At 36.5% G+C, this 22,051-nt stretch overlaps 1 protein-coding gene across 1 annotated transcript in view; it reads left to right on the top strand.

The window, feature by feature from the left end:
- NDC1 (NDC1 transmembrane nucleoporin) overlaps positions 1-22,051 on the top strand; it is a 52,632-nt gene that overhangs the window by 586 nt on the left and 29,995 nt on the right. The window contains exons 2-10 of the mRNA XM_012776307.3: positions 1,263-1,383; positions 2,590-2,691; positions 4,834-5,008; positions 6,902-7,040; positions 11,818-11,926; positions 14,316-14,367; positions 16,339-16,474; positions 17,273-17,365; positions 19,089-19,170. Coding sequence (XP_012631761.1) covers positions 1,263-1,383; positions 2,590-2,691; positions 4,834-5,008; positions 6,902-7,040; positions 11,818-11,926; positions 14,316-14,367; positions 16,339-16,474; positions 17,273-17,365; positions 19,089-19,170 — 1,009 coding nt within the window. The remainder of the gene's footprint in view (positions 1-1,262; positions 1,384-2,589; positions 2,692-4,833; positions 5,009-6,901; positions 7,041-11,817; positions 11,927-14,315; positions 14,368-16,338; positions 16,475-17,272; positions 17,366-19,088; positions 19,171-22,051) is intronic.

Below are 22,051 nucleotides of genomic sequence, written 5' to 3'. Positions count from 1 at the left end.
AAGTTAGAGTTAGGTATGCACTGTGGGACTGAGCTGAGGGAGTACTTCCTCCTTGAAGTTGTTGAATTAACAGTACTGCATCCGTTCTGTGGAGGGCAAAGTTAGAGAGCAGTAAGATTCCTTTTGGAATAGTGCTTCTATCCCACAGTACTGTCATCTCCTCTGTGTCCCAGACCAAAAACTTTTGGGTTAACTCTTATCTATTCTTTACCACCTATATTATTAATCACGAAGACCGATAGGTTCTACCTCACAAATGTGGCTGCAGTCTTTTCCTTTTTCCTTTCCAGTTGCCATGACCTTTGTTTAGACATTGACTATAATCTTTGGCTTGGGCTTTTGTCTTTGTTGGCGGTGGACTACTCCTAACTACTTTGTCTCCTGCCTGGTTCTAGTCCTTTCTGATCCATCTTCTTATAGCCACATTAAAGTAAACACAAGTATGTTTTACCTTCTAGGACATAAATTCGATTGTTACTTTCGAGCTTAAAACTTCTCAGTATTTTTCCTTGTATTTTTACTTATTCAACAGTAAATATTTTGCCTCCTACATGATAGACACTGGCGATTCAGACATGAATGCAATGTACAATGCCCAGTAAGGAGGAGCACATATATAATAATTGTAAATAAAATTACAATATACAGATGGCTCCCATAAAATGTATACAGCCTTTATTTATTTATTTTGAGACAGGGTATATTGCCCAGGCTGGAACCTTGAACTGTGCTCGAGTGATGCTCCCACCTTAGCCTCCCAAGTAGCTAGGATTGCAGGCCAGCACCACCACACCACGCCTGGTTAACTTTTTTATTTTTAGTAGAGACAGGGTCTCACTATATTGCCCAGGCTGGTCTCACATTCCTGGCCTCAAGCAATCATCCCAACTTTGGCCTCCTAAAACACTGGGATTACAGACCAGCCTTTAGATATTAATATAAATGTCAGTTAAGCCTAGGGAGATGAGTAGTAGGTGCTGTAAAATATAGTTATAAAACTAAATAAGGCAGTCTCACCCTTCCCCCCAAAGTGTGATATTTAATGTTGTACTTGACTCGGGACTAATGCAAACATCAGTTCACTGATATTATAAGATTCTGTAGTGGTATGTAGTGTTATTAATAGCAGTAACCATTTGGGTTGTGTACTATGATTGGGTTATTAATATTAGTGATTAACATCCTGTGTGAAAAGATAGAATTTGCATAACTGAAATAATTTAACAGACTTAATGATTGTGAGATTTTTTTTTAAATTATAGGTTTTGGGCTGGAGGATAGTTGCAAGTATTGTTTGGTCAGTGCTGCTTCTACCCATTTGTACCACAGTATTTATAATCTTCAGCAGCATTGATTTATTTCATCCTATACAGTGGCTGTCAGGTAAGTGATGTTCAATTGGGGAAAACAAATTTACAGGACCTACTTCTTAACATAAAAATTACATTATGTTTCAAAAAATTTATTTTTAATTACTGCCTGTGTTGGCAACTCAAAAACATTTGCTTTGAGATCATTTTAAGGCATTTCCTTCATAACCTAAACCAGGCCAGGTATGGCAGCCCACGCCTGTAATCCCACCACTTTGAGAGGCTGAGACGGGAGGATTGCTTGAGCCTAGGAATTTGAGACCAGCCTGGGCAACATAGAGAGAGCCCATCTCTAAAAAAGAAAAAAAAATTAGTCGAGTGTGATGACATGAGCCTGTAGTCCCACCTTTTTAGGAGGCTGAGGCATGGGCATATCATACCACTGCATTCCAGCTTGGGTGACAGAGTGAGACCTTGTCTCAAAAGAAAAAAAAATTACTAAATTCATTAAAATATAACTATTGTTTTATGTTAATAATAACCATTATTGTCCATTTACTATGTAACAGACACCATGCTAAGCACCATATGTATTAATATATTACCTCTTATCCTCCTTATAACTCTATAATAAAGAGCTGTTATTTCTACTTTATAAATGAGGAAACTAAAATTCAGATTAAATAATCTAGGATTTGAACATTGGTCTCCGACTTTCAAGCCTATATTTTTTCACTGCACCACACTAGAATTAAAAAAATAAAAAAGAGACAGATGTTGCCTAAAATAATAGGTTTTTTGGTTTTTTTAGTTCAGCTCATTTAGATGATTTATGTATTATGCTATTTCCAAAAATGTTATTAAATGGTATACTTTAATTTTAGCTATAGGAGCTAGTTGCATATATCAAGAAGATATCTGAAAAATACTGCTTACACTTTAAAAAGAAACTTTGTTGGCTTAATGCTAAATATGGGTGTTCTGTTTCACATGATGAAATATTTACATATGGTAGTATTTCATTGTATGTTAACTGGGTCATTTAAGAGAAATTCTTAATTTTAAAGTACCCAAAGCCAGGTCCAAATAACTCACACAGTAGTTCTTGAGTTGATATCCCATTGAACCTGTCAGCAGTTTACAATTAAATTCTTGTAGAAAAGATAACTTTTAAAATTATAGTTGTGGTTCAGACCCTTTTTATATTGCAGTACGCTGAACATGACTACTTGACTAACTTCCCTAATTCATCTCTCTTCTGTCTCTTGTCTCTTTTTAGATTTTTTCAATGATCTGTATAGTTCCTATGTAATCTTCTACCTCCTGCTGCTGTCAGTGGTAATAATAATAATAAGTATTTTCAATGTGGAATTCTATACAGGTGAGTTTTCAACCATCTTAGAAATATATGAATTTGTTTAACTAAGGGCAGATTCAATGCATTTTATATGTGACTGTGTATACAGAATCATGTGCTTTGAATGTCGTACCTTAAAATCTTTTTGGGTACTAGTTTTTCTGTGTTTAAAATATATTTAGATCTTTTAGGACAAATATTATGTGATATCACTTATGTGAGGTACTTAGAGTAGTCAGATTCATAGAGACAAAAAGTAAAACGGTGATTACTAAGGGATGGGGGAAGAGGGAAATGGAGAATTGTTTAATAGGTAGAGTTGCAGTTGGGGAAGATGGAAACATTTGGGAGATAGTTGGTGGTGATGGTTGCACAATAATGTGAATGTATATACAGAACTGTCTACTTTAAAATGCTTTAAATGGTAAATTTTATTGTACATTTGACCATAATAAAAATTTTAGACCTTTTAATAGTTCATAGTTGATATTAAAGCTATGATTTAGCAGATGTATTATACAAATAATTCCTTTATAGGGAAGACCAGGTGATTTCTAAGGTCGTTTTCAAATAAAGTCTAGGTTTTTTCCCAAAAAAAAAAAAAATCCTTAAAAATACTGTTTTACCTTGGGAGAATCATCTTTTAGATTCCAAAACTTTTTATTTTACTCAATTTCTCTTCTTCTTCCTGCTGTTTTAGAGTCCTTGAGACTGTCCTTAACATATAATAAGAAGCTTTTTCTCACACTTTTTTTTTTTTTACTGTAGTATCATTACCCTTTTTAGCTCTTCAGTACTTCCTTGCAAAATATGGTGTAAAATTTCAAATCCCAATTTTGGATGTTATAGTACATAATCCTTTTCCTTTGCTCTCCTAATTCTTCACTATTGGCTGATGAGTCTCTATTTCCATTCAAACTCTATTCAGAACTTATGGCCACACTTGCAGTGTTCTGATCGCACTCTCCCAAGTACCTGTATTAATTATCTTCTGTGTGTAGATATGCCCATAAAGGCTCTCCAGCCAATCATTCTGAAAGTCTACCCAGTCGCTTTGGCTCATTCTTTCAACAGCATTGTTTATGCATTTAGTATTTGCTATGCATTGTGTAGCATAAGAGATAAATGATATGGTCCCAGCTTTCTCCAGGGGATCATAATTAATGGGGAGACAGTAAAATTAAACATATTCAATGACAATACACTGGATAGAATGGGAGTGTATAGGAGTACCACTTAACCCAGCAAGGGGGACTTCCTAGAGGAGATGATGCTTCAACCAAGTCTTGGAGGATGAGTTGTACTAAGTAGACAAAGAAGGAAAATGATGTTCCAGAAAGAAGATATAGCATATAAAAATGTTTGATGCCATGAGAAGGTTTGGTATATTCAGAGTATTATAAGTGAGCATTTCTGGTTAGTGGGGAGAGGTGATAACAGCCTCTTCCCCAAAGTGTAGAGCACCTAAGCCCTGTCTTTTCACATTTATTATCTACCTCCCATCTCTTTACTTTGAGTATTATAAAAGAGGAATACCTATACAGATAGGTCAGGGAACCCTGGGCCAGCTGTTTTCAAAGATAAAACATTCCTCACCTCTTATCAATACTTGCCTGCCCCAGCTCACTTCTAGAAAACATTTTTGGGTTTTCAGAGGGGCATTATTAAAAATCCCCTTAAAAGCATTTATCTTAGCATTTAGTATTGTCAATATTTACTTTGTGGTTTATTTTTCACAGATGGATTATATATTGACAGTTTCAAATGCTAAAATAAAGATAACATGCTGCATGGATGGCAGGAGCTATCTTTTAAAAATCATTATTCTTTCATGGCACTTAGCACAGTGCCAGGGTAGACACTATTTGAGCTATCAGGAAATTTTAATTAAAAAAAAATGAAAAAATGTTAATCATGCTGTCCTTAAATTTCCACGCTCCGCATTCTTTGGCTTTTCTTTTTTGTGTATGCATTTCTTTGTATTTTCTTTGTATATGCATTTCTTTATATTTTCTGAATTTTTTTGAACTTGGAATTTTTCTGTATTGTATTCTGGGTTCTTCTTGCCTTTGTAGTATTTGTGCAAGGATGGGAGGGAATATAGTTTAGATTGTCTGACTTCATATGCTGCAGGTTATAAAGCTACAGTCATGTATTTCTTTGCAGTTGTGCCTTGCATCCCCTGCTCCAGACTAGCACTGATAGGGAAGATCATTCATCCTCAGCAACTCATGCACTCATTTGTTCATGCTGCAATGGGAATGGTGATGGCTTGGTGTGCTGCAGTGATAACCAAGGGCCAGTACAGTTTTCTTGTGGTTCCCTGCACTAGTACTGAGAGGTAATATTAAATATTTTTTTTTTCCTAAAGAACCTTATTTAGTTACTAAGTCATAGTTAACCTATATAGGTTAATACTTTATGGACATTCATTGATTTCTAGATTTGTACAAAAGGTTCTTTTTTACATACATCAGGTCTTTTGATGTTTTGTGTTGAATTCAGCAGTCTTTAAAAGCCATTTGTTATGTGCAAGGTGCTATGCTAGGTGCTGTTGGATTTATGAGAGTGATTCAAACATAGACTGTAAGCTCCTTGAGAGTTAAGACCAATAGAGAAATTAAGACAAGGACACAGATGGGTGTAACAGGAAGAAGAAATCTTATACAGTCTTGAACACATGGCATTGATATAAATTGCAATTTTATGTTCTGACTTTAAAAATTGAAAAATATTACTAGAAGCCAGGTGCAGTGGTGGGTGCCTATAGTCCCAGCTACTCAGGAGGCTGAGGCGAGAGGATCCCTTGAGCCCAGGAATGTGAGGCCTTAGTGTGCAATGATTGTGCCTGTGAATAGCCACTGCACTTCATCCTGGTTAGCCTAACAAGACCTCATATCTTAAAAAAAGTAAAGTATACTGAAGTGATTTTAAGTTCTCTATTTTCTACTAACTTTAAACAGTGTTACATGATTATTACTGAATACTTGATTTCTTTTTGGCCCCCAGGTACTATTATATAAGGTGTATTTTTCCCTAATGTAATAAGTTTTTTTTTTAGTGAAAGTTGTCCTGTTGATAAACATTAAGTGATAAAGGACATCTGTGAATACAGGACTACTATGAATAAAGAATAGATGAGTTTTTTTGATGACTTGAATTTTTTTGAACCTCTCTCCTTAGTGGAGGTAGCAGTGAAGTTCCAGGGAGTAAAAGGCAGCAGTAAGCCACAAGTTGTTAAAGCAGTTAGTGTCTATTATAAATACATTTACTGATGATCTCACAAAGTCTTTAGCAAAACTAATCTCTTTTCATCATCTTATAACTCAGGGTCTCACTCTCATGGACAGAGATGGTGGGGCAGGCCACAAACTGTACTCATTTATGAAAAATTGACTTCTACTAAATTATGTGTTGGTTCTATACACCCCCAGATATTTGATGGATTATAGAGATTCAGGAAACTCTCAGAGTTTAAAAGCTTGATGTTCACCAAATAGAAAAGATCTTTTGCTTACAATTAAAAGATATTGTAAGATAAAGATGATAGGGTAGTAGCTTATGGTAGTGTCCACCAGGGGAGCCTTTTGGATTTAAATAAATATTCAGAACTTACAACCACAGCTTGTCAGCTGGGAAGCATCAGGAGTTCTTCAGTAGGAGTCCTTGAATTAGTTCAAACAGGTGATAGGCCCCACAGCCAAATGGGAGTTATCTTCTTGCCTGTGATACAGCTCAGGTACAAGGAGAAGACATGAACAACAGACATACATGGGGCTCCCTGGTTTAAAGGCCTTGTTTCCCACAGGATCTAGTATCTATTATAGCAACTTTATGAGCATAGCATCTAGTGTCCCCATGAAGCAATACCCAGTTATAAGAGACAACACAGAGAGAAGCACAAAGTTGTCAGGTGTATAAAATTTATTTATAGTTCTCTCAGTTCAGATGCAGCTTCCCAACTTGTAAGCAACATTGCTTGCTATCATGGTAGACATTCTTACCCTTATCAGATTTCCAGAGGAACAGAGCTAGAATTAACTAAAGGTCAGATTCTCATACTTCAGGGAAAAGAGTTTTATTATTCTTGCTCATGCTTAAGTAAAACGAGCCATCTTGTTAGAATTTGGGACATTTCTTAAGTGATTAAGTCAGAGCTTGGCCTTCAGTTAATATTGAACCTAAAACAGTGATATATGTCTCTGACTATTGTATTAATACTTTTCCCCTTCAGCTTAGACAGCCCTGCTGCACAAAACTGCTTAAATGAGTATCATCTTTTTTTCCTACTGGCTGGAGCATTTATGGGCTATACCTATAGCCTCCTGTATTTTGTTAACAACATGAACTATCTTCCTTTTCCCATCATACAGGTAAGATATCATTTGGGCATTACCTTATGTCAGAATTTGGCAGAGTTAAAATTGCCTTGGTGTGTATATATATATAACTTGTCTTATTTGATTAATTCAAGATTTTATCAATGAAACTTAAGACTGTACTCAAAATGCCATTTAGAGAGAAGAGCTTTGTTTTCATGAGACTTTTGTGTATTTTTGAGAGTTATAGTTACTCTTTCCACTCTCAGAATACTTCTTTGTTCCATTCTTTTCAACCTGCTAGGTGGTGGCCCTTGCTGTGACCTAGGATGGCTAGGGGAGGATGAGGATGACACGCAAAATACTTCTGTGCAACCACCAGCTTCTTTTTGAACTTAAGAACCTCACAAGCTTAGGAATCTGGAAATAATTTTAGAATATGTCAGTTACTGTTTCACATCCTTTTCAGAATGAGGCAAAATGTATATAAATAAAACAATTTCAACTGGTTATTTGAGATGGTGTAGTACACTGGTATAAGTTTTTAAAAATCTTATCTGGTAGGAGTCATTCCTGGAATTCAGAACCACTTCCTCTGGTAGGAGAGAGAAAAATTGATTGAGATGTCTCAACTGACATATCAGCGCTCTCCCCCGCCTGTTTCCACTATTCTTTATTGCACTACTTTTTGCTTCATTCCTGGTCTGGCAGGCTGCGGACTGGGTATTGGAGTAAAAATGTTAGAACCAATGCCTTCCCACTAGGACCCAGTCTTGTGGGGAGGGAGGGATGTGTAAACAAATGATGTGTCATGAGAGTGTAATATATGAGAGAGAATGTGATGGATTAACTAAAGTTTTTATATGCCTGTTACATCCATGAGAACAAGCTGATGAGAATATATACACTGCAGGGAGATAGTGCCCTTTGAAAAGGATCTTGCCCATACCTTCTTGCAAACTGTGAGTGTATGAAAAAAAACCTCCTGTTTAGAAATTCTTCATATCTTGTTAAGATGAATGAAAAACAGGGTGTCAACTTTGCTACCTCAGAATTTCACAAGGAGAAAAACTCCAAAATCTTATGTAGAAATATCCATTAATAGCCGGGTGTGGTGGCTCACGCCTGTAATCCTAGCACTCTAGGAGGCCAAGGCGGGCAGATTGCTCGAGGTCAGGAGTTTGAAACCAGCCTGAGCAAGAGCGAGACCCTCTCTCTACTATAAATAGAAAGAAATTAATTGGCCAACTAATATATGTAGAAAAAATTAGCTGGGCATGGTGGCACATGCCTGTAGTCCCAGCTACTCAGGAGGCTGAGGGAGGAGGATTGCTTGAGCCCAGGAGTTTGAGGTTGCTGTGAGCTAGGCTGACGCCATGCCCCTCACTCTAGCCTGGGCAACAAAGCGAGACTCTGTCTCAAAAAAAACCAAAAAAACAAAAAAAAAGAAATATCCATAATAAATCATCTTTGATCCAAACATAATTAAGAACATAGAGAATAAAGCAAGTGTTAGAGAAAAATGAAATATGCCAAACTACCTTGCTGGACCTCCATGGATCTCAGTTGAAAGGACTGTCTATTTAATATCACAGATGTGCAATAGAATGAATGTAGAAGTGATCGAATAGTTGACAATGCTGATAAATTATTGTTCCTACCATGTACTGTCAAATTTGTAAAATTTTAGTACTAAATTTTTTCTAATTTCTTTAGATAAAATTTTAGATTTATTCTTATATCCCAAAAGTTTATTCTATGATGTGATGTTGACTTTCAACTTTGGCAGAATATTGATTTTTACATTTGGCAATTCAGTATTTGGCCGATATACAGGGTGTCCCAAAAGTCTCCATACAAAGAAAAATTATATAATGAATATTTTGTAAATAAAGGTACGTTTAGCTACAATTTCCCATTTTCCCTATGTATGGTGACTTTTGGGACACCGTGTGTGTGTGTGTGTGTGTGTGTGTGTGTGTGTGTGTGTGAAATTGTAGTGTGTGTAGTGTGTAGTGATACTGATTTGCCCATTTGGGTACTGTTCTCCAGCCTAGGGATGGAAGGAGCAGGAGTTTTACTGGGCGGTGCAGTAGAAGGACAGTGTCGTAAGGGAGGTGAGGATTTGGCAAGAGTAGTTAAAATGATGGAGTAATGGATCCTGGTGCCCAGGACCATGGTTTCTCATCCATTTGGTTTGTCTCCCCAGAAAACTGAGAGGGAGAACACCATAGGTTAGCCTTCTTTCGTTAGCCCTAGCAGCACAGTACACAGTGTATGACTTCCCTGTGTGTTTTAAGTTGCTAAGGGAAGCAGGCTGGATTGTCAGGAAATTGCAAGCTTGATGTGAGAAGTCAGGCCCATTCCTTCCCCTTCTGACCCACCATAGAGCCAAGTGGTGATTGTAGCATTTACTTTTTTTTTTTTTACAGCCAAGCTGACCAGAGAACATTTGGCTTAAAAAAAAAATTTATAAGCAATAACAATCATTATCATCATCATCATCACCATTATATTTGGTGCTACCCGTCAGCTTTCCAAGAGTATAGTGGTAACATTTTTATTATAAAATATTCAAATACTATAGATAAATTAAAAGTGCCCTTAATCACTCTGTGGTTAATCTCAATCTTTGTCCCTGTGATAACCATTGTTACCTGTTTAGTGTATATTCTTCAGTCCCTTTACTATACATTTACATATAGATGTACCTATAACATAATATTTTGTGGGGTGGGGTTTATATAAGTAGTTTTATGTTATACATATTATTCAGTAACTACTTTTTTCATGTAACCTATGAAAAATTAGGTCTTTTTAAAAAGTCCTAATTTTAACTAATTTGCCATTAGCCTATTTGTTTTTTCCCTTTAAACTATACTACGAAAACCAGTTCCATTGCCCTTAACAAATTTTTTTTTTTTTTTTTTTTTTTTTTTTTTTTTTTTTAAGAGACAGAGTCTTGCTTTGTTGCCTAGGCTGGAATGCAGTGGCGTAATCATAGCTGACTGTAACTTCAAACTCCTGGGCTCAAGCCTTCCTCCTGCCTCAGCCTCCCAAGTAGCTAGAACTATAGGTGCACGATTAATCTTTTTTTTTTGTAGAGACAGGGTCTCACCATTTTGCCCAGGCTGGTCTCAAACTCCTGGCCTCAAGTGATCTTCCTGCTTGATCCTCCCATCTTGGCCAACAGAGTGCTGGGATTCCAGGCATGAGCCACCACACCTGATCAAATTGCCCTTATCAATTCTTAATGACAGACCCATAGGGAATAGCAGAATATTAGTATGGAGTAGGGCACAAAGAAATGGACATCAAGGCAGGGCTTGGCAAACTCTATGCCAACAAGACTGTTGAAAGTATTAAATGAGATTTATAGAGCGTTTAGCATAGTGCCTGGTGCATAGTAAATAGTGAAGGGGAGCTCATAGCCAAATCACAGAAGAAATCCTACAGGGAATTGAAAAACGGAGCAAGAGAAGGGGAAATTAGATATTCTCGGCATATCTAGTGAAATGTCTACCTCTTTTTCTAGTCCCTCTGTGCCCTTGTGAGTAATGGTTGAGATCAGAGCTACAGTAGGAATAGTATAGGAACTTTATGCCCTTTTACTGGGGACAGTGTGTGGTGGTGATAGCACCCTGTGGCTGCATGGAGCAATACAATTCCATATCTTACACTTTGAAAATATTTGAATAAACCAATATAATTGGTTAGTGATGAAGTATTTATATGGGCTGCTTTTTGTAAGAGACTGTAGGAATCTGTAGACCAGGTGTGGAGACATAACTTCCTAATACTATAATTCTTTGTTCTTTAGCTTGTGAAATTCCTTTTAAAAGGATCGGTACTATTATAAGCACAAAAGATGACCAGAATTTGGGAAGTTCATCTTTTGTTCATTAGGTTTCCTTAGATTCTTTCCTATATAATTTATCATGTTTTTTCCACTGGCATTTTGGGGGTAGGGAATGGGAAGGAGAGAGGGGCAGACAATCCTTGTTTCAGAGGAAATGTAGTTTTCTCAAGAAATTGGTATTTTTTCTTATTTGATTCCTTTCTCTTAGATCTTTAGAATTGGCAGATTCCTACTGAGGAACTATTTAGCTGGCTTAGCCTTCTTATCTCACAGATAATTAGAGAGGAGACATGACTTGCTCGGGGATGTACAGAAAGAGGGATTGCTAGAACTCATACCTTCTCATTCGTTCCCTAGGCCAGTGTCTTCTTTACTGCCTCCTATCTTTCTGCAAACAGCATTTAAAAAAATTTAGTGTAAAGGCAGTATGCACTGTCTTTAAGATTGCAGGCTCTGAATCTGCCTAGATTTGTACCTAAAATTTTTTGCTAGCTTGTAACATTGGTTAAGTTATTTAACCTCTGTGTCTTGGTTTCTTCATTTGTAAGATAGGGATAATAACAGAACTTCCTTATTAGGGTTCTTGTGAGGTTTAAATGAATTAATGCATGTAAGGTGCTTAGAACAGTGCCTGGTACGTGCTAAACTCCCAGAGAATGTTAGCTGCTATTATTATTATTATTACTGTGTTTTTTGTACTTTCTCCATCTCCATAGGCCTTAGTATCAAATATGGATTTATTGATATTGTTAATTTTCTTATTTCTGATCTTATATCAGTGAGATGTTATATAAATATTAAATATTTTAACATCAGAAATAGTTGATTTTTTTGCCTCTGGAATAACCTTTGTCTTCTGGTACAATTATGCTTTATATGCTGGCTGTTATAGTTAAGTGCCTGCTTTAGAATGATGTGGAATGTGTCATTTGATTTGGATGTGTCATTTGATTCTGCTTTATTTTTCCACAGCAATACAAGTTCTTGCGCTTTAGGAGATCTCTGCTCTTACTAGTTAAACATAGTTGTGTGGAATCACTGTTCCTGATTAGAAATTTCTGCATTGTGTATTATTTTCTTGGTAAGAATTTATGTTTTTTGATACAGTGATGTATTAGTTCATAGCTCAGAAGATGTCAGTTACAAAGTATTTCTTTTTTTTTTTTTTTTTTTTTTTTTTTGAGACAGAGTCTCACTTTGTTGTCCAGGCTAGAGTGAGTGCTGTGGCGTCAGCCTAGCTCACAGCAACCTCAAACTCCTGGGCTCGAGTGATCCTTTTGCCTCAGCCTCCCGAGTAGCTGGGACTACAGGCATGTGCCACTATGCCCGGCTAATTTTTTTTTATATATATATATCAGTTGGCCAATTAATTTCTTTCTGTTTATAGTAGAGACGGGGTCTCGCTCTTGCTCAGGCTGGTTTTGAACTCCTGACCTTGAGCAATCCGACCGCCTCGGCCTCCCAAGAGCTAGGATTACAGGCGTGAGCCACAGTGCCCGGCCCAAAGTATTTCTTGGTTATGTTTGTATATTTCTTGCAGTTGTAGGTATGGATTAGCCCAATTGATTCATTATTTAAATTGTCAAAGAGAATATATTTAGTTTAGGGAAAATACTGTTAAAGAAAATGTGGTGGCCAGGCGTGGTAGCTCAGACCTGTAATCCTAGCATTCTGACAGGCTGAGGCAGGAGGATCACTTGAGCTCAGGAGTTTGATACCAGCCTGAGCAAGAGCAAGACCCCATCTCTACTAAAAATAAAAAAAAAATTAGCCGAGTGTGGTGGCACATGCCTATAGTCCTAGCTATTTGGGAGGCTGAGGCAGGAGGATCGCTTGTGCCCAGGAGTTTGAAGTTGCAGTGAGCTAAAATCACACCACGGCACTCTACTGGGGCCATAGAGTGAGACTCTGTCTCAGAAAAAAAGGAAATGTGGTATATACATATAATGAAATATTATTCAGCCTTAAAAAGAAGGAAATCTTACCATGTTCTACAACATGAATAAACCTTAAGGGCACCATGCTAATGGAAATAACCCAGTCACAAAAAGATAAATAGCTTCATGGTTCCATTTATATAAGGTATCTAAAATAGTCAAACTCTTAGAAACAGAAAGTAGAGCTGTGGTTGCAAGGGGCTGGAGAGATGGGAGAAAGAGAAGGAGTTGTTCAATGGGTATAGAGTTTGTTTTGCAAGATGAAAACGTTCTAGGGATCTGTTGCACAACAATGTGCATATAGTTAGCACTACTGTACTGTACACTTAAAGATGGCTAAGGTGGTAACTTTTACGTTATTTTTTTTACCACAATAAAAAAAGTATTCTTTAAGAAAAAAGAAAGAAAATAAAATATGTGCATCATTTGATCATTACTCCATGTAGAAATAACATTCCTTTTTATAAGTTGTAATTATACTAATCTAATAGAAATATTCTGTTGGTGAGGGAACCCTGTGGTATTTATTAATATGAATTTTAGGCACAAAAATGCAGGTTATTATTTAGTATAATGAACAGTTCAAGTTGAAAACATTAATCTCATTAGCAACACATAATAATTTAAACAGAAGCCAATCTTAAAAAATAACGGTTCAGACTCTTTCTGATCCTACTTTTTTCTGTGGATATGATTTTACAAAATTGATCTCATTGCATATAGGTCACCCTGTTGTTTATTTTTGTCACTGTAGTTTATATAATCTGTTTTTCTACATAGCTCTTATACTTGTCGTTCTAATGTTAGGACTTCATTGTAATGTATTAACCTACTGCAGTCAGCTCAGCCTGGCTATTTCCCTAGAGTTGTACATTTGGGCTGACAGAGCGGCTGTGTCGGCGTTCTCATGGTCAGCTCTTGTTTTGTTAACTCCATTTATATTCCACTCAAATTTCATTTCCAGTGTTATCACTTTTCATTTCTTTGCTGCATTTTGGTCTTCTTTGGCCAGTTTCCTCTTTCAGCTATTTATTTTTGTAAAGTGTCACGTGGATATACCGTGATAGATAAAGAGGCAACATGACTACATGCTTTGCTGTTTATGTCTGAAATGAGTAACAGATGTAAGTGACCAGTCACCAACAGACTTTGAAAGAAGTGGTGGGATTGGTCACACACTCCATGTTGCACATGCCCGTTATCTACATATTGATTTGTGTACTGAGAAGTTAGAAGTGCTGTATTTAATTGCTTTTAGTTAATATACCCCAATTGTTGAAATTTGAACTGTGGAGGACTGGTATTTTTTAACTAAACCATGGTAACTGAAATATGTGTATATTGAAACCATTCAAAGCAAGGACTGCCTGTATTAAAAGTTACTTTCTTTTTCTGTACATTCCTAATCAGTCTAGCAGTGACTGAGATCTTGGTGTCTACATGACTATTTCATTGACATCATCTTGTAAAGCACGATTAAGATTTGTTTCATTAACTTTTTATGTTCATAGCTTAGTATTTTTTTTCCCTTAGGCCATATTCCCAAAGCTTGGATTAGCACTGCCATGGACCTTCACATAGATGAGTAAGTGATATGTGTGTGTGTGTATGTATGTGTGTGTGTATATATAGATATATATATCTATATATACACACATATATATATAAAGTCTAATTTTAACTCTCTTTCCATCTTTTCACGTTTGCTACTTTCCAGATTTTTTTTTTTAGATTTAACCTTTAGAATTTTTTTTAAAAATTATATTTATTTTTGAATACACATAGTTGATGTAGTTTAAAATTCCAAAGGTATATAAAAGGGTATACAGGGCTGGGCACAGTGGCTCATACCTATAATCCTAGTACTTTGAGAGGCCGAGGCAGGAGGATTGCTTAGGCCAGGAATTTGAAGGTTCTGTGAGCTATGAAATACTACCGCACTCTAGCCTGGGCTAGAGAGCAAGACCTTGTCTCAAAAAAAAAAAAAAAATACAGTGAAAAAAGATTCCTGCCTCTATCTCCAGTAACCCAGGTCCTCTCCCCAAAAGTGAGCAATGATAATCTATTTTTTGATAGATACAGCTTTTTTATACTATATGGAAGTAGACTTAATAAGTTGGGTGGACCATTCCTGTTTCATTTTTCTCCTCAACAAGCATTCATTCTGTAGCATCTCATGGTACACCCCAATGCTATGGCATTATTCTAATTTTGCCCACGAAAATACCAAAATTGAGCAACGTCAAGTGACCAGTTGATGGTCACAAGTGGCAATTGAGTAATGGCACTGGAGTGTGTTGTTCTAGTTATCCTCCATGTGCTTTGCATAGATGAAGGTTTAGTCTGTATTTGCTACATAAATGTCAATTTTTCTAAGTGTTCTTTTAATTATTGGTTATTCCACTGTGAGAATTTTTGCATCATACTTGTAATTCACTAATACTAATTTTAGGGAGTGGGAATATTGGCATATATGGGTATTTGAGAGATGTTATGGTTTCTACAGTGTACATTTCAATTCCTCACTTTTGAAAGTTGCTAGGTAAAATTAAATTTTGTCTTCTGCTTAATTGCCAGATGTGAAACTAAATGCATGGGTTGTTTATTATGTTAGTCCAGAGGTTAAACTGGGTCATATGGAAAATGAAAAATAATAATGATATTTGATAGAAATTTAACATAACATTCTATCTTACTTTGACTTAAAAAATGTTTTGTTTATATGGCCAAGTGCCTGATATTCTGTCCATGTGTGTCAGGCCCTCAGTAATTGTTTATTTAAGAAGTTAAAAATAACATTATCATTTATTGCCCCTCCCTCTCCCCCAGTGAATGTCAAACACTGTGCCAGGCACTCCTAACATAAGCCATTTCAAATCTTTTAATGGCCCTAAAGGGAAGAATGAAGAGATTATGCCACTATTATACAGATAAGGAAATACAGTAGGATAGGTCTGATGATTTACCTAATCACAACACTTAGAAATGGCAGAGTCAGAAGTTCAAATCCTGATTTTCACAATTGCTAGTTATCGAATTATAATGACTTTGTTAATTGATCTATTCACAGTTTTGGTAAGATGGCAGTATTAGCTTTATTTAGCATTCTAATGGAGTTTCTTCATTGTTTTAACAGTAAAGATCATTATTTTAGTGGCATGTGCTTTTAAACCACTATGAAACTGTGGTTTATGGGGTATATGAAGAAAGCTGAAATGTGGTCCAAGAGAGGTACTAGTCGTGTTTAGTGGTTTTTAAGTATTAAACTATAAAGCAACAGTAATAAACTTTCACCCAGCCTCTAGTAGTTAGGCTTATAGGCTTGGCTCATTCTTTCTCTGTAGTAAACAGCAGTGAAGATTTGGAACACAAGAAACTGTAGTGCCAGTTAGGGCTGCACTTTCCTTATGGCTCCCTTATGTATGTCACAAGAAGGTATTAGGGAAAGAACTCTGTAAGGATACAAAAGGAGAGTTTCTCAGTGTAGAGTTCCAAGTTTGTTAAATGCTTAGATTGTTTTTCTTATAGGATTAAATAGTAATTTCTGCTTTCATAGGCAGCCTCACAGGCCTCTTGACACTGTGAGTGGCCTTTTGAATCTCTCATTACTCTACCATGTCTGGCTATGTGGTGTCTTTCTCCTGGTGACTTGGTACATGTCATGGATACTCTTCAAAATCTTTGCCACAGAGGTTAGTATTGAGTTTTTTGTTAATACTTTGTGTTTTGGAGTGCACAAATTGATTTTTAGTAGAGCATTAATCAGCATGCTAAGCCCAAAGCCTTTTCAATAAGTTGGTTTTTAGTCTCTCTTCTGAGACTTTGTTAGGGGCATATCACTTATAACCATCATTTACTTTATATCTGTTGATGTTCACTTAATTTTTAGAAATTAAACTGAATAGACTGCTACTATTTACAGCCTAGTTCTTTATTTACAGCCTAGTTCTCTTCTGGAGGCCTCCATTTCTTTACTGCATGTATACTAAATGGACCTAAATTTAAATTTTATGTGCCATTGACATAGCTAGCATTAAAATATTAAAATATATGGCAATAAAATATTTGTTTTTTGAAGGAAAGTTTTAACATTTATATTGAAGATATGATTTTGAAAACTAAGATGATCTTCTGGAAAATTCCCACAAAAATCTTTTAAGTGAATGAGAATTACTTTTTTTTTAATCATCCAAATGTTTATCTTAGAAAATGAATGTTTCTATTTCATTTTACCCTGTAGGTTTGTATTCTTAAGTGGTTTCAGAGAATCTTTGTTTCTGAAACTTATTTCTATTATTTGAAGCTAGAAAATTGGGACAATAACACTTGAAAATGGTGGGTTTAGGATTGTATAACTTTAACCTGTTTTTACAGGGAGCACTAAAGATGTTAATTTGGTTGTACTGTCTCCTTTTATAATAAATTTCAATTACTGTTTACTTATCGAATGTAACGTGATCATGAAAATAATCAGTCTTTATATTTGATAGGCTCATGTGTTCCCTGTTCAACCACCATTTGCAGAAGAGTCAGATGAGTGCCTCCCGAAAGTTTTAAATAGCAATCCTCCCCTTATCATAAAGGTACCAGAACTGTGCATTTTCTATCTTTACACAGTCATGTCTAACTTACTTTACAGAATGGACTTAATATTTAGCATGTCTAGGTATTTAGATATGTTTTTTGAGGGCCTAGAATATCCTAGTATGAGCATTGCAAAAACCACCTACTTGCTAATGCTGTTTATTTTTTCAACATTCATTCCAAGTGACTAAAGTATAAGTGCATAGTGCAGTGTATGTGTATGAGTACAAGCTAGCTAATACTATATTCAGAAAAGATATAAAATATTTCAAAGCTTAAATATAATGCTCTCCAACTATTATAATATATTAGCTTTTCACAAACTATTCATGGTAGCTAAATAAAACATTCTTGACTTTTTTATTTTATTTTATTTTTTTTTACATACCAAACATCTGCTTCACATTCTTGACTTTTTTAATCACTTTTTACTCATGTAGTATTTGTAGGCTTTTATGATCAAAGGTAGTGCTTGGTAAGGTGTAGACATTTAGTGAACTCTCTTGAAATATGAATCACTAAGTTGGGCATGGTGGTGCACACCTGTAGTCTCAGCTACTCTGGAGGTGGAGGCGGAAGGATCGCTTAAGCCCAGGAGTTCAAGACTAGCCCGGGCAATATAGTGAGACCCTGTCTCAAAAAAAACAACAAAAAAACCACAAAAACACAGGTAATAACCCTAAAACAAATTATTAACAAAAGAATTTAAAGAAGTTACATTAAGTTTATAAATCAAGCCAAGTGAACATAAATCATTTCAATACAAATTGCAATTTGAAATTTTAAAGCAGATCTACAGTATGTGTGATCCTGTTAAAAGGTTATAGTGTAGAGTACTTTTAAAAGGACTGAAAAAAAAATAGAGTTTTGATCACACTCTAGAGAAGTTATAAATAAATAAGAAAACTGAGGCACTATCTTTAAATATCAATTATGACTAATTTGTTAGATAAACTTAAAAATATCAGTTATTCATTTGATTACTTACCAAATCTTTATTTATTGGAAAAGTGTCCATCTCTGCTACTTGCTTGGGGTAGAATGATGAGTAAGACATAACCTGGCCTAATGGAAAGTGCAGGTACCCAAAATAACTAAAATTTACTATGGCAAGTGCACTGAGACAACTTATTCTGCTAGGGGCAAACACAAGAAAGCTTCACAGAGGGTTGGTCTCTTGAAGGATGAGTAAAGAAGTTTGCCAGTGGAAAAAAATGAAGATTTTCAGTAAAAAAAGAACAGTAGCTATTGTGTGTTTACTGTGTGCTTGGCACTGCCTTTGGATGTGATAGCCAGCAAGACATTGTCTTTGTTCTTGGGGGCTTCACAATTTGGTGGGCAGAATCAGATGAGACATATAAAGAGGTAATTACAGTACATTATGTTAAGTGCTGGTTGAGAGCTGTGTGAGTCTATGTTTGTGTAAGGGAGGCCAGGGAAAGTTCCAGGAGGAAGTGATGTTCAAGTTTCCCACCATAGAGGTAGGAAATAATACAGAGAGTTCTGTAGTTCCTTGTAGCTAGAGCCTCCAGTAGGTAGGGAGGGTAGAGACAGGAATATTCTGGAAATCTATAAAGGAAGGTTATGGTTCTGAAATATTATTTCTTTCATGAAAAAGTCTAACTAATTTTCCCGTGGATATATAATGATAAGCCTAATTTGTAAGTAAGATTTTGTGTAGTGGTTAACAAATTTAAATAATGTGTATTTTTTTCCTTTTAGTATTTAGCCTTGCAGGACCTGATGTTGCTTTCTCAATATTCTCCTTCACGAAGACAAGAAGTTTTTAGCCTTAGCCAACCAGGTATTGCTGAAAGTAATAGACCTGATTTAGGCATGTGTGTGTCAAAAGTGCTCCACTTAAAGATTGTGGTGACAGAGGTGTATTTAATGAATTATCACACCTCAGAGGGCCCATTAAATGAAGTATTGACTTAAATTTTATACAACTTAAGTGTTTGCATTGCTGTGGGTAGGATTTATGTCACTAGGAAAAGTTAAATGTTTATTTCCCTCAGCTCCCTCATTCTCTTAATATGAATTATGCAGTACATTGACAGTTTTAGAGCAGAAAAATCACAGCTTAAGAATCTTAAAAGTTTTAATGCTACAAGGAATTTTAAAAAACAGGTGGTCTAGCCAGGTGTGGTGGTTCATGCCTGTAACCTAGCTACTTAGGAGGCTGAGGTGGGAGGATCTCTTGAGCCCAGGAGTTCTCTACCAGCTTAGGCAATAAAATGAGACCTGTCTAAAAAAAAAAAAAATCAGATGGTCTAATTCCTCCATGGAAGATATGAGTCTTGTAGGGTAGCTTAAATAAAGTTGTCAGAATTGGAGTAAGAGAAACACTTCTCTCCTGCTCCTTGCCACGCTGTTCAAGACTATGACTTTGCCAGTACTCTGCCTTATTCTTAGAGGGAACACAGTCCAGCCACAGCCACTGGTGGGAAACAGAACCTGGGTAGCTTTTCATCTCCTTTCTAATCAACTCTTCATTATTTTGTCAAACTTGCCAGTTCCCAGGCTGTAAAATAAACCTTCTATAGTTAAATGTTATATGGAAATGAAACCCAGTTATATAAAAATATAATTGAGTGGAGCCACTCTCCTTTTAGTAGCATGAGAGATCCAGAGCTGATACCATGGAAAATTAACTATAACAATATTTTTCTACCAGTTTTTGGTTAACTTAGGAATTCTCTATACATTAAATATTTTTACCAGAGATTCAAGTAAGCTGTAAAAAGGTGGCATGTGCTCTGCCAGAGAATGTGCATTCTAGGGCATATTAAAATTTAATTGGACCGTTACACAGTTCCCAGTGGTCCTGAGTTACAGCAGTATTAAACATCCTGAGGCCTACTGAGGGAATATTTTGTGTGTGTGTGTTTGCAGGTTAAGTGGTATTCCTTTTGATGTGTAAAAGGGAGAAATGTTTAAGGGAGAGACCTAAATGAAGAGGGAATGATTGTTTGGCACACAGGATAGGGAAACCAGTTTTTAGTGGACTTCTCTGCTGTTCTTTTTTTTTTTTTTTTTTTTTTTTTGAAACAGAGTCTCACTTTGTTGCCCAGGCTAGAGTGAGTGCTATGGTATCAGCCTAGCTCACAGCAACCTCAAACTCCTGGGCTCAAGCAATCCTTCTGCCTCAGCCTCCCGAGTAGCTGGGACTACAGGCATGTGCCACCATGCCCGGCTAATTTTTTCTATATATATTAGTTGGCCAATTAATTTCTTTCTATTTATAGTAGAGACGGGGTCTCACTCTTGCTCAGGCTGGTTTTGAACTCCTGATCTCGAGCAATCCGCCCGCCTCGGCCTCCCAGAGTGCTAGGATTACAGGTGTGAGCCACCGCGCCCGGCCTTCTCTGCTGTTCTTAACGAAGCATGCTTCATTTTTGCATGATAACTTTAGGAGACAAAGATTTTAGAAAATTAAAAATAATGAGAATTTTTAAAGGCATGAGAAATCACAGTTGTTTAAGTTAAATAATAAGATAGCAGATGTTTAAACTCTTCAAGTATAAAGTATGATCATTATTAATGAGTCACTCTTACAATACCAATAGGGGCTGTTATATATATGAAAATGTAAGAAACCACAGTGAGTCAGACACAACAGTTTAGAGGTTGCTAGGGACCATAGGGTGTATCTCATTGGACACCCTGGTATTCTTTTTTTTTTTGAGACAGAGTCTCACTTTGTTGCCCAGGCTAGACTGAGTGCCGTGGCATCACCCTAGCTCACAGCAACCTCAAACTCCTGGGCTCAAGCAATCTTCCTGCCTCAGCCTTCCGAGTAGCTGGGACTACAGGCATGTGCCACCATGCCCGGCTAATTTTTTGTATATATATATTAGTTGGCCAATTAATTTCTTTCTATTTATAGTAGAGACGAGGTCTCGCTCTTGCTCAGGCTAGTTTTGAACTCCTGATCTTGAGCAATCTGCCCACCTTGGCCTCCCAGAGTGCTAGGATTACAGGCGTGAGCCACCATACCTGGCTGACACCCCAGTATTCATTTTCTTAGTTTGTTGTTCATAGTCTTAGCAGTCTGTTCAGTATTGCTAGTGAAGTAATAACTCTTATCTTTCTCACGCAAACTACAACCTAGTCTTTGGTTTTAGTGACCAATTTGAGAGGTTTTATAAGTGGTAAAATAGGAAGTTTTTGCTTATAGACTTTTTTTTTTTTTTTTTTTTTTGAGACAGAGTCTCAACTCTGTTACCTGGGCTAGAGTGCCGTGGCATCAGCCTAGCTCACACCAACCTCAAACTCCTGGGCTCAAGTGATTCTCTTGCCTCAGCCTCCCAAGTAGCTGGGACTACAGGCATGTGCCACGATGCATGGCTAATTTTTTTTTCTATATATTTTTAGTTGTCCAATTAATTTCTTTCTATTTTTAGTAGAGACAGGGTCTCGCTCTTGCTCAGGCTGGTCTTGAACTCCTGAGCTCAAACTATCTGCCCAACTCAGCCTCCCAGAGTGCTGGGATTATAGGTGTGAGCCACTGCGCCCAGCCCTGCTTATAGACTTTTGAGAAAGTTAATTCTTCCAAATATTTGTTGAACTCCTGCTATGAATTACATGGCATGAGTATAAATAGTAGTTTAACTAGGAAAAGTGGGCCCCGATGCACAGTATAATATAGAATTTCTCATTGATTCCCCCGACACACACACTTT

The sequence above is a fragment of the Microcebus murinus genome, chromosome 2, assembly GCF_040939455.1.
Source record: "Microcebus murinus isolate Inina chromosome 2, M.murinus_Inina_mat1.0, whole genome shotgun sequence".
In the NCBI taxonomy this organism is placed as follows: Eukaryota; Metazoa; Chordata; class Mammalia; order Primates; family Cheirogaleidae; genus Microcebus; species Microcebus murinus.
Note: the sequence above shows the minus strand (reverse complement) of the source record. Positions and strands in the feature narration are given on the sequence as shown.